Genomic DNA, 15877 nt, shown 5'->3' with positions numbered 1-15877 from the left:
GACAAACTTGCAGGATTGTGTTAATAATCTGAACTGTGATCTACTGTAAAGGTCTACTACACAATTTAGTGTATGAAAATGTAGACGGGGCGATTATAGATGACAAATAGAGATTTGAATTTCACTGGATGCAAAATAAACATATTTGCTCTCCTAGCGAAGGGCCCTAGTATATACACTGCTCAAAAAAATAAAGGGAACACTTAAACAACACAATGTAACTCCAAGTCAATCACACTTCTGTGAAATTAAACTGTCCACTTAGGAAGCAACACTGATTGACAATAAATTTCACATACTGTTGTGCAAATGGAATAGACAAAAGGTGGAAATTATAGGCAATTAGCAAGACACCCCCAAAAAGGAGTGATTCTGCAGGTGGTGACCACAGACCACTACTCAGTTCCTATGCTTCCTGGCTGATGTTTTGGTCACTTTTGAATGCTGGCGGTGCTCTCACTCTTGTGGTAGCATGAGACGGAGTCTACAACCCAAACAAGTGGCTCAGGTAGGGCAGTTCATCCAGGATGGCACATCAATGCGAGCTGTGGCAAAAAGGTTTGCTGTGTCTGTCAGCGTAGTGTCCAGAGCATGGAGGCGCTACCAGGAGACAGGCCAGTACATCAGGAGACGTGGAGGAGGCCGTAGGAGGGCAACAACCCAGCAGCAGGACCGCTACCTCCGCCTTTGTGCAAGGAGGTGCACTGCCAGAGCCCTGCAAAATGACCTCCAGCAGGCCACAAATGTGCATGTGTCAGCATGTGGTCTCACAAGGGGTCTGAGGATCTCATCTTGGTACCTATTGGCAGTCAGGCTACCTCTGGCGAGCACATGGAGGGCTGTGCGGCCCCACAAAGAAATGCCACCCCACACCATGACTGACCCATCGCCAAACCGGTCATGCTGGAGGATGTTGCAGGCAGCAGAACGTTCTCCACGGCGTCTCCAGACTCTGTCACGTCTGTCACGTGCTCATGTGCTCAGTGTGAACCTGCTTTCATCTGTGAAGAGCACAGGGCGTCAGTGGCGAATTTGCCAATCTTGGTGTTCTCTGGCAAATGCCAAACGTCCTGCACGGTGTTGGGCTGTAAGCACAACCCCCACCTGTGGACGTCGGGCCCTCATACCACCCTCATGGAGTCTGTTTCTGACTGTTTGAGCAGACAAATGCACATTTGTGGCCTGCTGGAGGTCATTTTGCATTTACACTGTCCTTCTCTCAGCACATATCAAAGCTGCAGGCTAAGGTTAATTCTAGACTTGGTTTCCTCTATTGTAATCGCTCCTCTTTCACCACGGCTGTGAAATTATCCTTGATTCAGTTGACCATCCTACCCATATTTGATTTAACCTTTATTTAACTAGGCAAGTCAGTTAACTTCTTCTGGCTGCAGGGGCAGTATTAAGTAGCTTGGATGAAAGGTTCCCAGAGTAAACGGCCTGCTCCTCAGTCTCATTTATCTAATATATGCATATTATTGTTAGTATTGGATAGAAAACACTCTGAAGTTTTTAAAACTGTTTGAATTATGTCTGAGTATAACAGAACTCATATGGCAGGCTAAAACCTGAGAAAAAATCCAAACAGGAAGTGGAAAATATGAGGATGGTCGATGTTAAACTCATCACCTATTCAATTCCCTGTAATATATGGATCTGTTTGCACTTCCTACGCCTTCCACTAGATGTCAACAGTCAGTAGAATGTTGAATGAAGTTTATACTGTGTTGTGGGGCCGGATGAGAGGGGAATGAGTCAGTGGTCTGGCAGATTGCCAGTTCCTGGTCACGCGCATTCCTCATGATATCGCCTTGCGTTCCATAACTTCTACAGACAGAAGGAATGCTCCGGTTGGAACGTTATTGGATATATATGATAAGAACAAATTGTTATTTACAATGACGGCATACCCCGGCCAAACCCGGACGACGCTGGGCCAATTGCGCACCGCCCTATGGGACTCCCAATCACAGTCGGTTGTGATACAGCCTGGATTCGAACCAGGGTGTCTGTAGTGACGCCTCAAGCACTGAGATGTAGTGCCTTAGACCGCTGCACCACTTGGGAGCCCAATTTTGGAGATGTAATTTATAGATCGGCAGGTAAGGGTGCTCTCGAACGGCTAGATGTTCTTTACCATTCGGCCATCAGATTTGCCTCCAACCCATCGCAAGACCCATTGGTTGATGCTTATTTATAAAACCCTCTTAGGCCTCACTTTCCCCCTATCTGAGATATCTACTGCAGCCCTCATCCTCCATATACAACACCCGTTCTGCCAGTCACATTCTGTTAACGTCTTGACGCACAGATCCCTTTAGCGGGATCATTTTCGTAAACAACCGCTGAATTGCAGAGCACCAAATAAAAAAAATAAAAAAATATTTATATTAATGAAATCACAAGTGCAATATAGCAAAACACAGCTTAGCTTGTTGTTAATTCACCTGTCGTGTCAGATTTCGAAAATATACTTTACAGCGAAAGCAATCCAAGCGTTTGTGTGAGTTTATCGATCACTAGACAAAACATTAAGAACACCTAGCAGCAATGTATATTGGTCACGAAAGCCAGAAAACCAATACAATGAATCGCTTACCTTTGATGATCTTCGGATGTTTGCACTCACGAGACTCCCAGTTACACAAATGTTCCTTTTGTTCGCTAAAAATTATTTTTATATTAAAAAACCTCCATTTGTTTGGCGCGTTATGTTCAGTATTCCACAGCCTTAGGCAGGTCATCAAGGCTTGGCGAAAATTCCAAAAAGTATCCGTAAAGTTCGTAGAAACATGTCAAACGTTTTTAATAATCAATCCTCAGGTTGTTTTTAACATCAATAATCGATAATATTTCAACCGGACTGTAAACTATTCAATACTGGAGAGAAAGAAAATGTCGAGCAACCAGTGTCGAGCGCATGAACTAATGTAAGAACCTCCGTCTATCCATTGACGCGTTTTGATAAATCTCGCAAATTTTTCAGAATAAAAGCTTGAAACTGTCTAAAGACTGTTCACACCCTGAGGAAGCCATTGGAATCTGGTTGATATCCCTTTAAATGGATGAAAGGCAGGCAATGGAACAGTGATTTTTCAAAATAAAAGGCACGTCCGGGTTGGATTTCCTCAGATTTTCTCCTGCAAAATCAGTTCTGTTATACTCAGACAATATTTTGACCGTTTTGGAAACTTTAGAGTGTTTTCTATCCTACTCTGTCAATTATATGCATATTCTAGTATCTGGACCTGAGAAATAGGCAGCTTACATTGGGAACGTTATTTTTCCAAACATAAAAATTCTGCCCCCTAGCTTCAAGAGGTCCCCAAAGCACACATCTGTCTGGGTTGCTCCTCTTTTCAGTTCGCTGCAGCTAGCGACTGGAACGAGCTGCAACAAACACTCAAACTGGACAGTTTTATCTCAAACTCTTCATTCAAAAACTCAGTCATGGACACTCTGACAGTTGTGGCTGCTTCGCGTGATGTATTGTCGTCTCTACCTTCTCACCCTTTGTGCTGTTGTCTTTGCCCAATAATGTTTGTACCATGTTGTGCTGCTGCCATGCTGTGTTCCCGCAAAACACCAGTCTTAACGTCAACAGTGAAGAGGCGACTCTGGGATGCTGGCCTTCTAGGCAGAGTTGCAAAGAAAAAGCCATATCTCAGATCATCCAATAAAAATAAAAGATTAATGGGCAAAAGAACACAGACACTGGACAGAGTGCCTAGAAGGCCAGCATCCCAGAGTCGCCTCTTTACTGTTGACGTTGAGACTGGTGTTTTGCGGGTACTATTTAATGAAGCTGCCAGTTGAGGGCTTGTGAGGCATTTGTTTCTCAAACTAGACACTATTGTACTTGTCCTCTTGCTCAGTTGTGCACCGGAGCCTCCCACTCTTTCTATTCTGGTTAGAGACAGCTTGCACTGTTCTGTGAAGGGAGTAGTACACAGAGTTGTACGAGATCTTCAATTTCTTGGCAATTTCTCGCATGGAATAACCTTCATTTCTCAGAACAAGAATAGACTGACGAGTTTCAGAAGAAAGTTATTTGTTTCTGGCCATTTTGAGCCTGTAATCAAACCCACAAATGCTGATGCTCCAAATACTCAACTAGTCTAAAGAAGGACAGTTTTATTGCTTCTTTAAATCAGAACAGTTTTCAGCTGTGCTAACATAATTGCAAAAGGGTTTTCTAATGATCAGTTAGCCTTTTAAAATGATAAACTTGGATTAGCTAACACAACGTGCCATTGGAACACCGGAGTGATGGTTGCTGATAATGAGCCCCTGTACACCTATGTAGATATTCCATAAAAATATTCTTCCATTTCCAGCTACAATAGTAATTTACAACATTAACAATGTCTACACTGTATTTCTGATCAATTTGATGTTATTTTAAATGGACAAAAAAAATGTGCTTTTCTTTCAATAACAAGTGACCCCAAACTTTTGAATGGTAGTGTATATATTTTTAAAGATGACGCAATCTCTATATTACACTTCACACTGCCCTTTCCCACCTGAACAAAAGGAACACCTATGTGAGAATGCTATTCGTTGACTGTAGCTCAGCGTTCACCACCATAGTGCCCTCCAAGCGCATCACTATTGCTAAGGACCCTGGGTCTGAACACATCCCTCTAACTGGATCCTAGACTTCCTGACGGGCCGACCCCAGGTGCTGAGGGTAGACAACAACACATCTGCCACACTGACCATCAACCCGGAGGCCCCTCGGGTGCAGGCTTAGTCCCCTCCTGTACTCAGTTTACCCACGACTGCATGGCCGCGCATGACGTCAACGAACAGAGCGGCACGTCTTGCTCTTCATTGTAATCAGAGGGCTAATATAAATTATATAAATACTATGCATGCCAGTCGCTCTTGGCTAAGAGTCGAGGAGAGACTGACTTTTTTTTTTATAAGAAACGTTGTTAAATTCCAAATTGTTTGCATACTCAACTTACACACAGCTCTGACACACACTTACCCCACATGCCACCAGGGGTCTTTTCACAGTCCCCAAATCCAGAACAAATTCAAAAAAGTGTACTGTATTATATAAAGCCATTATTGCTCAAATGAACAGAAAATTTGGTTTAAAAAAAGATAAAGCAACACCTTACGGCACAACGCCTCTCCCCTAATTGAACTAGAGATTTTGTATGTATTTATATGTGGACTATGTGTTCTGTTTTGAAACATATGTAGTTCTGTTGTCTATTATGTCATGTTACTTGTTTTGTGTGGACCCCAGGAAGAGTAGATGCTGCTTTCGTAACAGCTAATGGGGATCCTAATAAAATACAAAAATCATTAAGCTTGCTAATGACACCTGGTGGTAGGTCTGATCACTGACGACGATGAGAGCCTATAGGGAGCAGGTCCTGTCATGGTCCAAACACAGCCGTAAAGAGGGCATGACAATGCCTCTTCCCCCTCAGAAGGCTGAAAAGATGGGCTCTCAGACTCAAAGTTATACAGCTGCACAATTGAGAGCATCTTGACTGGCTACATCACTGCTTGGTATGGCAATTGCTTGTCATCTGACCGTAAGGTGCTACAGAGGGTAGTGCATGCATACGTTCCAGTACATCACTGGGGCCTAGCTCCCTGCCATCCAGGACCTCTATAACAGGCGGTGTCCGAGGAAGGCGCTTAAAATTGTAAAAGACTCCAGCCACCCAAGTCATAGACTGTTGTCTCTGCTACCACATGGCAAGTGGTACCAGAGAACCAAGTCTGGGACCAAAAGGCTCCTGAACAGCTTCTACCTGCCTGCTGAACAGTTAATCAAATGGCTACCCGGACTATTTACATTGATCCCCTATTTATTGAATTTTTTTGCGCTGACTCTCTTGCACTAGCTCTATGCACTCAATGGACACTCAAACACACACTTTTACATACGCTACTTATACTCTTTATCTATCCTGATTGCCTAGTCACTTTTACCCCAACCTACATGTACATATTACCCCAACTACAAAAGTACCCCCCTGCACATTGACTCGGTACTGGTACTCCTATATACTGTAGCCTCGTTATTATATTATTTCCTTTTTTGAGGTAAACATTTAACGGTAAAAAATTTAACTAGGTTATACGTAATAAAACAAAAGTAAGTCTATGGACCATATTTCAAACTCGATTGTAGCTTTATTGTTGTTATCCAAAAAATCTATTTTATTGGATAGGCCCATTTACCCTGGTAAATAAGAGCTCTAGAGGTTTCTTAACCCAACCTTACAAACACTAGTAAATGTCAGTGCTGAAGCCAGAGTGGCTATTATAGAAGGCACAGAATAAAATAGAAGTAAAATAAAAGTCCATAATTACTCAATTTGGAAAACTATAGAATAGTAAAAAATACCCATAAACTAACAAGACAATCAACAGATAGCTTTTACAGTCCCATTTTTCATCTAACATTAGGCTAACCCTTCAAACCTTATTTGATATGCTTTACAAGTGGTTACGAGCTAGAAGAATACCATCTTTGGTGAGAATTTGTGGTTGCTGCATATTAAAAAAAAGAGTCCCAGTGCAAAATGAAACATCAATGTTATATAGAAAAAGAAACTGTAAATGACTGTATTAAGATAGGTTGCCTGTTCTCACATGTCAGTTTGGTTTCAGTAGACCCCATTTGTCAGTGTAGTTCAGCCTTGAACAGCTTGGTAAAAAGGAGCTAATCGCATGTCAAGCCTTCTGTCAGTTACTCTTTCAGCCAGGTGAGCAGTTGAGGTGCGTAGTAGGTGATGATGATGTCAGCACCTAAAGGGAAGAATATAGAACTAAAGCAGTAGAACTCATTCTTTCTCTATAGAGAACAGAGCACTGTTCCTCCAGACCCAATGACTCCCTTCCCTTCTCACCTGCCCTGCGGAAGGCGGTCATAGATTCCAGTACAGCGGTGCGCAGGTCAAAGGCTCCAGCCTGAGCTCCATGCCACAGCATGGCAAACTCCCCTGACACGTTATACACCGCCAATGGGTGATTGGGGTGCTGGAAGGGAGCAGAGGAGGGTGGTGAGAAGAATATGGAGCAGGTAAAAGCAGAAGGGTTTTGTAGTCTTCATAACAACTGAAGATAAGCTTGTTTGTGTACCCTTGGATGTGATCTTAGTGTTTGGTCATTTAGCTGAAACTATCGATACTGATCCTGGATCCTGAAACTCTAACCATGCAGAGAGAAATTAGTTAGAACATACTAACCTTATCTTTGACCTCCCTCACTATGTCCAGATAGGGCAGTCCTGGCTTCACCATCAGCATATCTGCCCCCTCCTTGACATCTCTGTCCTGAGAGAAAAACATGAACAAAACCTCAACCACCTGGGTAAATTGACTAGCTCTGACAAAAATACACTCTCTCTCTCTACTTTTCATACACATGTGTGCAATTCAGACACTTACCACAGCTCGCAGTGCCAGGCCCCTTGCACCAGGTGGCAGCTGATAACAACGCCTGTCTCCAAATGCTGGTGTGGACTGTGCTGCATCTCTACACACAAAAAAAAAGAGCTTCCTTAGAGCATTCTGTCAAATAATAACTGGTAAGTAAAAGCCTTTTCTGTCCATACTTGGTTTTACAATCATTAGTTACCTGAAGGGACCATAGTAACAGGAAGCAAATTTAGCACTGTAGCTTAGTACTGAAACCTGGGGGGAAGGAGGAAAAACATTACTTTTTTACCCCAGGTGATTCGGCCTTAATGGCTTCTTTACTAATGGTTTCCTTATGGCAAATGCTTTCCTTTCCTTATTGAGTTCATATGAATAAGGTTATGTACAATCTAGTGCTCCCATCTGTTACCTTGTTGCCCATGTCATTGGACATCAGTGATTGTTTGATGGCTCCCACTCGCCCATCCATCATATCAGAGGGTGCAATGATGTGACAGCCTGTACGAGAAGAACAAGACATCTTAAACTATTGACATGGGTGTGGTGCCCCATTGAGCAGTATCAACATCGGTCCAGTACCCTATTTTTTAGAAGTGAGAGTAGATAACAGAGGAGGGAGGAGTGACCAGACTCACCAGCACGGGCGTAGGCCAATGCCACTTCTGCCAGACGCTGGCAACTGGCACCATTGTCCAGAGTGCCATCCTCCCGCAAGATTCCTGAGGGCGAATCAGAGTGCAGTCTTATTAACACTGTAGTGTTAATCAAAGGAAATCAGATTTGCATTAGTTGTAGACGAAAAGATGTGATAAGAGAGTGACTGACCACAGTGTCCATGTGAGGTGTAGGGACAGAGGCAGACGTCACAGGCCATCAGCAGGTCAGGGAAAAGAGAGCTTATCTTCTTCACAGCCAATACTGCCGGAGTATCACCTGTGTCTGCACCCGAACCCCTCTCATCCTGAGAAGAAAGGTCAAAGATATGACAGTATGCAGCAAGGTTGCAGTCATAAGCCCTTCGGAGTTGATGTAGTGGCAAAAAAAATATGAGTGCATATACTTTACCTTAGCGATTTTGGCAGGCACGCCGAAAATCAGCACACACTTCAAACCTTTCTCCACAAGGGGGCGTAGCATGCCTTCCAGTTTATTCACTCCATATCTGTGGGGAGAAAAAGAGAGAGGGGGACACAGGGAATGGACAAACTAAAGTGCTAATTCAATAACACTTTGAGGCAAGCAATTACAAAGTGGCACTTCATTATCAATGCACTGGGATGTATTTGATCTCTATAGCGTAAAATCATGTTTGTTTTGGTCAAAAAACTAAATCAGACTGAGTGAGAGAACTATTAACAGTAATTTCAACACTGACACATAATAGTACCAAGGCTTAGGCCTCAGTATTACATTACAGCCTATTTTATTGTAACCAAATGGTGCATGAGCAGGGAGGGTTGTGTGGGACAAACAACTAACGGATTCTCTTCTTATCTGGATCCACCCTGCCTCACAGAATTTATCTGGAGGTCACAGCCTTGATCTCAATGGTTCCCATCCCCCGCTCATTCTTACTCTCAGATGACTTTAAAACAAAGACTTTGAATAAAAATGATCTTTCAAAGTCATTTATGTTTTAAAATATGATTACAACAAATTACACATTAACAGCACATTGTGGGTATTCAACTACTGTACTTAGTGTAGATAAGCAATTACCATAGATGAGATAATCAACCACATGAACAGGTTATCTGGAGTCATTACCTGGCCTGGCCTGGTAGACTAGCGATGGGCTCCACAGCATCAGGATTGTCACTGTTGGAGAAAAGAACAAGAAAGCTGCCATGTCATAAAAACACATAGCCACTCAGATATAGCCCACAGTATAACTGACTTTGACACAGGGGAATCTGTCATTTGTATCACAACAACAAGACGACACCCTAGTGTCTGTGTGGGAGAGGAGACATTACGTGACGAAGATGGGGTAAATAAGATTCTCAGGTCTCAAGTCTGAGGCACAGCTCTGCCAGCATCTGAGTGTTGCGTGAAAATAGCCACTGTGGAGGAGAGAATCAACCGGCTGCATCTTTGCGCTGAGAGAAAGAGAGAGGTTTGACAATGTCACCTTTATTCATCCCCACATTTCTGAGATGCATTGGAATGAGAGAGTGGTTTATGCTATAACCTGACTTAAACTAAACAATTGGATGACAGCAGTGATAATGCTTGCTTTCACACAGCTGGAGGAAGAATAATTGCTCACATTTATGAAAGCCCATTCCAGATCCCTTTAAATCTATAATTTCAAGATCATTGACATTCAAGGTCTACATTTGAGAACTAAGCAAAATCGGGATATAACTAAGCAAAATCGGGATGTAACGAACGACAGATGTAATGAACGACAGAAAGCTAACTTCGACTATCAACAATCATGTGCTCAAATGGGCCAATGATATGCTCCATGCACCACACGACGAGAAAACACACTTGCAACTCCTCCTGGTCATATTCCGCAGATTTGTTCACCTTGCAACATCAAAAACGTAACTTGTCAGCATTAATTAACATACAACAATGTTAACTTTACTAAAATAAATAAATGGATTTCGGTGTTCTTGCCTTGTACAGTACGTCCGTCCTCCTTGGCTTGCACTAGACGCAGACACTAACCAGCCACTGCACTGCACAAATTGTTCCGTAAACGTGCAAGTTCCCGCGATAGTACACGGTAGATTTAAGTGAAGGAATGAAAACAGTATGAAAAGGCTAACCTGACACTTGAATCGGATTTGAGGTTAAAAAAAATATATATATATATATAAAAAAAAAAGCTAAACCTTGTCATGTCCTATAATAACCCATATTACTTGACACATGCACAGATGGATAACGTATATGTAGCTAGTATGAGATGGCAAGGACTACGAGGTAACGTTAGCTAAATAGCTAGTTGTTGATTGTGCGAGCACTGTAACCACTTACTTTGCTGTAACGTTACTGTAGCTCAGCTAACGTCAGCTAGCCTAATGATCTGACAATACAGCATTTTACCAGCTAACTAGGCCACTGTAACATTATCGGGAATCGTTTGTGAGCGATTGTTGTCAGTTAAAACCATGAATGTAGCCAGGCAGTTAGCTAGCTGGCGAACGATTTCAACTGTCACCATAGTAGTCTTTGATCATGACTCAGTCCCATTACATTACACACAAGTAATTGGACAAAGGCGTCTTGTAGGGGGAGTTTTGTGAAGATCCCGGCGCTCGGTCTGAACATTAGCATGCATTGCTTGCGGTACGGTTTTGGACGCATAAGGACTTATCTTTCATATCAGCAAGAAAGAAAAAAAGGTTACATTGATAGAGCGTTGGGCCAGTAACCTAAAGGTTGCTGGGTCGAATCCCCGAGCTGTGAAAGACACATACAGTGGGGCAAAAAGTATTGTCAGCCACCAATTGTGCAAGTTCTCCCACTTAAAAAGATGAGAGGCCTGTAATTTTCTTCATAGGTACACTTCAACTATGACAGACAAAATGAGAGAAAAAAATCCAGAAAATCACATTGTAGGATTTTTAATTAATTAATTTGCAAATTATGGTGGAAAATAAGTATTTGGTCACCTACAAACAAGCAAGATTTCTGGCTCTCACAGACCTGTAACTTCTTCTTTAAGAGGCTCCTCTGTCCTCCACTCGTTACCTGTATTAATGGCACCTGTTTGAACTTGTTATCAGTATAAAAGACACCTGTCCACAACCTCAAACAGTCACACTCCAAACTCCACTATGGCCAAGACCAAAGAGCTGTCAAAGGACACCAGAAACGAAATTGTAGACCAGCACCAGGCTGGGAAGACTGAATCTGCAATAGGTAAGCAGCTTGGTTTGAAGAAATCAACTGTGGGAGCAATTATTAGGAAATGGAAGACATACAAGACCACTGATAATCTCCCTCGATCTGTGGCTCCACGCAAGATCTCACCCCGTGGGGTCAAAATGATCACAAGAACGGTGAGCAAAAATCCCAGAACCACATTCACAGGTGAATGACCTGCAGAGAGCTGGGACCAAAGTAACAAAGCCTACCATCAGTAACACACTACGCCGCCAGGGACTCAAATCCTGCAGTGCAAGACGTGTCCCCCTACTTAAGCCAGTACATGTCCAGGCCCGTCTGACGTTTGCTAGAGAGCATTTGGATGATCCAGAAGAAGATTGGTAGAATGTCATATGGTCAGATGAAACCAAAATAGAACTTTTGGTAAAAACTCAACTCGTTGTGTTTGGAGGACAAAGAATGCTGAGTTGCATCCAAAGAACACCATACCTACTGTGAAGCATGGGGGTGGAAACATCATGCTTTGGGGCTGTTTTTCTACAAAGGGACCAGGACGACTGATCCGTGTAAAGGAAAGAATGAATGGGGCCATGTATCGTGAGATTTTGAGTGAAAACCTCCTTCCATCAGCAAGGGCATTGAAGATGAAACGTGGCTGGGTCTTTCAGCATGACAATGATAACACACCGCCCGGGCAACGAAGGAGTGGCTTCGTAAGAAGCATTTCAAGGTCCTGGAGTGGCCTAGCCAGTCTCCAGATCTCAACTCCATAGAAAATCTTTGGAGGGAGTTGAAAGTCCGTTGCCCAGCAACAGCCCCAAAACATCACTGCTCTAGAGGAGATCTGCATGGAGGAATGGGCCAAAATACCAGCAACAGTGTGTGAAGACTTACATAAAACATTTGACCTCTGTCATTGCCAAGAAAGGGTATATAACAAAGTATTGAGATAAACTTTTGTTATTGACCAAATACTTATTTTCCACCATAATTTGCAAATAAATTCATAAAAAATCCTACAATGTGATTTTCTGGATTTTTTTTTCTTCTCATTTTGTCTGTCATAGTTGAAGTGTAACTATGATGAAAATTACAGGCCTCTCTCATCTTTTTAAGTGGGAGAACTTGCACAATTGGTGGCTGACTAAATACTTTTTTGCCCCACTGTACATTTCCGCTTCTAGACTAACATTAGTCTAGAAGACAGAATGAGATTGAAACAACTATCAAAAGTTGCAAACATTTTTACAATCAACTTCACGCTTTTTACAACATAGCTTGGTAAAAGGGAAGTGAAGTACATACTGTCACTTTGTTGATGTTAACAGTGTAACATCAGTTCAATTTCAATACAGTGTAAACTGTTGTCATGCTCTGAATAAAATGTCTCTGTTTCTAAATAAAGGCAGAACAACTTGATTCCATGAAGACATCCTCCACATGTGAAGCTCTTCGTGGCTCACAGTATTTCGTCCTCTCTGCCCCCACTGTCTTCAATGATGTAGGTGTGCTTGATCGTCTGTGCAGCAGTTCCTTGTTAAGGGCCATTTCCTTTTGCCTTCTGTGGATTTCTGCCCAGACCTCAATGTCTCCCTTCCCTCACACTTTACCACCCTGAGTCTGGAAACGTCACATCTCCTGAGTCGAACCAGTGAGTCTACCCCATTCAGTCCCTGGTTGAACAGTCCACCTGAATCCACTCCCTCCACCCTAAGGCCATGCTGTTCTCCCTGCGGGAGCTGGTCCAATGGCTGGGCTTTGCCACGTTCGAGCTCTTCCTCCACCTGGGGGCTCTGCTGGTCTTCAGTGTGCTAGTAGCACTGCGGGCTGACCTGTTTGCCCCTGGCATGAGCTGGTGGCTGGTCTTCGTCCCTCTGTTTGCCGCTGATGGCCTCAGCACCTACTTCACAGCTATTGTATCCATCCGGCTGTACCAGGAGAATGAGAAAAGGCTAGCGGTGCTGAGGCTGCTGTGGGTGCTGATGGTGCTCGGCCTCAAGCTGGTGTGTGAGGTGCTGCTGTGCCAGAAGTTGGTTGAGCAGGAACACGCACGCGACCTGGGGTTTGGTCCTATCGTCTCACCGCTCTTCATCCTCCTGCAGCTACTGATGATCCGCTCCTGCCGTGTCAACTGATTCCAAGGGGCGGTGTGATGAGGGCAGGAGTCGTTTATCAGCTATAGAAGATCCAGGTTTATTCATACTAGGTGACTTTTAATTAACTGACTATTGAGAAATAGTTTTTGGACTAATGGCTGGAGAGATGAGGGTCACAGGCTTCCCCTCCATTTCTAACCTTGTCTGAGGACAGTGTGACATGTGTTTTCCATGAGCAGTCTTTTGTCAGTATGGCTCTCCTGGACATTGCTTCCTGTGGATACCTTTTTTTGTATTTGAACTGTTATGGACCTCTTGCTCAAGCATGTATTGATGGCCTCATTTTATCCTTCATTGTAATTTATTTCCTGATGTGATGCTGGGGAGGGACATTTGAGAATTGAAGTAATCTGTCTTTTGAAGTTGTTAAGACTGTCTGCAGCTTTGTTTGTTTTAGTCCATTTATTATGTTCTTGTTTTTGGTACCCATGTTGTGTTTCTATATACAGTACCAATCAAAGTACCTTATCCTCTGCATCAGAGGTAACTCTGGGTCTTCCTTTCCTTTGGCGGTCCTCATGAGAGCGCTTGATGGTTTTTGCGACTGCACTTGAAGAAACGGACGTTTTTCTTTGCTTTTTTGAGCTGTTCTTGCCATAATATGAACTTGGTATTTTACCAAATAGGGCTATCTTCTGTATACCACACCCCTACTATATCACAACACAACTGATTCCCTCAAATGCATTAAGGAAAGAAATTCCACGAATGAACTTTTAACAAGGTACACCTGTTAATTGAAATGCATTCCAGGTGACTACCTCATGAAGCTGGTTGAGAGAATGCCAAGAGTGTGCAAAGCTGTCATCAAAGTGTGGCTACTTTGAAGAATCTCAAATATAAATTGTTTAACACTTGTTTTGGTTACTACATGATTCCAAATGTGTTATTTCATAGTTGTGATGTCTTCACTGTTATTCTAGAATGTAAAAAATAGTACAAATAAAGAAAAACCCTTGAATGATTAAATGTGTCAATTTTTGATTGGCACTGTATGTGTAAATAAACATTTGAGCTGGTAAAGTTTATCATGCAATATTATTTTAGCTCCTCAAAAATCTATGAAACATGAATTAGTCAACTTTGGATCAATTCGGAACAGACAATACAGTTGTGTCTTTTGTAGACTTGGATATTTTGTACAGTATGTCCACTGTTATCCCTTGTGATGACGAAGTGTGACCACGATGTGTCGCTATTTACATTGAAGATGGGAGTGGTGACCTACTCCTCAATTTCCGATGCCCAAGTCAACATTGGGAAAGGACATTCAAGTAATAAAACTAAAGCAAAGTTCACATGGGCGTGGGTTCATGGAAGGAAAAGTCATAAGCGTAATAAAATAAAATGTTTTATTTAGCTGTTTGACCATTTTGGGCTCATCAAGCACTAATCTATATTTGTTTCCTCCTGTTATTACGTGGATGACGGTGAATCCATCATGATCCACTCACCAACAATAGTCTAACAGGATTCCATCTAAAGTTCTTCCTAAATAACTTGTAGATTAGTAGCAGGCATAGCCTGTCATAATGAATTATATTATATCTAAGACATTTTTCTTTAGAGGCAACAGCAATAACTTTTTTTGTGTCTTGGACTTTCCTCAGATGAAAACCTCAGAGCTTTGTTCTTTTTAAACACAGCATATCAAAAACAAGTTTAAAATATGGAATTTAACTCTTTCGCGCTCTTTGTCTAGGCACACCACAGATAAAACACATTTTTTTTAAATCCATTGCATATAGCATGCATTTTTACAATTCATTCTATAACAGAATTTACGACTGACTGAGACTGCTCCATATAACACACTATTTTCTTCAGTGTCCGTCCGTATGTTAATGGCTCCTTGGGATTCACGGCTCGTAGTAACAGTGCGGTGATGAATGTTTGATGAGGAACAATAGTAATCTCGTACATGCTGTACTCAGAATAGACCTCTGTAATACCGACTCATTTATTTCGTAATGCATTTATCTCAGCAGGATTATTTGTCAGGTGGTATCATCAACCTCTTGCTGAACAGATTTGAATAACTATGCTATAACATGGGTCGATATTCCATAGGATGCTACAGCAAAGCCTACACGTAACTAACGAGTGACTGATAGGCGACAATTTTCTCACCCTGCTTCACAATCACTATCTTTACATAGCCTTTCATCTTTTAAAACCATTTGTTGGTATACTTTCCCTGTTTAGTTCATGAATTCAATTGAAAATTAAATGCATAATGTTATTATTTTAAAAAACAATTTAGTGGTCGATACGGGATCTTAAAATAACATGGATTCACTGAAAGGGTTAAGCAGTAAAAGGGGGCTGAGCTGAGTTTCCTTGACTGACAGGTCCTCTTTGCCTACTCAACAATAGAAAGAGGAGGGATTTCCTTTGGTGGGTGTTCTGTGAAAAGGGGGTGTATTCTAAATCGATATGAGCAAATGAGGTTGCTTCTTG

The 15877-nt window shown here is 42.3% G+C and overlaps 2 protein-coding genes across 3 annotated transcripts; one reads left to right on the top strand and one right to left on the bottom strand.

The window, feature by feature from the left end:
- Positions 1-6145: 6145 nt before the first annotated feature.
- LOC129863912 (delta-aminolevulinic acid dehydratase-like) lies at positions 6146-10128 on the bottom strand. 2 transcript variants are annotated; one of them, XM_055936322.1, is made up of 12 exons: positions 10044-10128; positions 9392-9514; positions 9183-9233; positions 8481-8577; positions 8241-8376; positions 8051-8134; positions 7825-7913; positions 7615-7670; positions 7425-7512; positions 7224-7310; positions 6885-7014; positions 6146-6783 (listed from the first exon to the last, which is right to left on the bottom strand). In XM_055936322.1, the coding sequence occupies exons 2-12, from the start codon at positions 9505-9507 to the stop codon at positions 6725-6727; spliced, it is 993 nt and encodes a 330-aa protein (XP_055792297.1). In that variant the 5' UTR covers positions 9508-9514; positions 10044-10128; the 3' UTR covers positions 6146-6724. The 2 variants fall into 2 exon arrangements, with proteins under 2 accessions (XP_055792297.1, XP_055792296.1); XM_055936321.1 differs by lacking the exon at positions 10044-10128 and adding an exon at positions 9912-10032.
- LOC129863913 (transmembrane protein 203-like) lies at positions 10129-14386 on the top strand. The gene is made up of 2 exons (XM_055936323.1): positions 10129-10218; positions 12667-14386. The coding sequence occupies exon 2, from the start codon at positions 12980-12982 to the stop codon at positions 13394-13396; it is 417 nt and encodes a 138-aa protein (XP_055792298.1). The 5' UTR covers positions 10129-10218; positions 12667-12979; the 3' UTR covers positions 13397-14386.
- The last annotated feature ends 1491 nt before the right edge of the window (positions 14387-15877 follow it).

This window comes from Salvelinus fontinalis, chromosome 10 (assembly GCF_029448725.1).
Source record: "Salvelinus fontinalis isolate EN_2023a chromosome 10, ASM2944872v1, whole genome shotgun sequence".
Taxonomy (NCBI): Eukaryota; Metazoa; Chordata; class Actinopteri; order Salmoniformes; family Salmonidae; genus Salvelinus; species Salvelinus fontinalis.
Note: the sequence above shows the minus strand (reverse complement) of the source record. Positions and strands in the feature narration are given on the sequence as shown.

Bases quoted from the DNA above. Each gene is read 5' to 3' on its own strand.
- LOC129863912 (XM_055936321.1), bottom strand. From the start codon at position 9,931: ATGACCAGGAGGAGTTGCAA. The intron at 7,513-7,614 runs GTAACTAATGAT...TTTTGTGTGTAG, and splicing joins TGTTACTATGGTCCCTTCAG to AGATGCAGCACAGTCCACAC. The intron at 7,311-7,424 runs GTAAGTGTCTGA...TTTTTCTCTCAG, and splicing joins GCCTGGCACTGCGAGCTGTG to GACAGAGATGTCAAGGAGGG.
- LOC129863913 (XM_055936323.1), top strand. From the start codon at position 12,980: ATGCTGTTCTCCCTGCGGGAGCTGGTCCAATGGCTGGGCTTTGCCACG.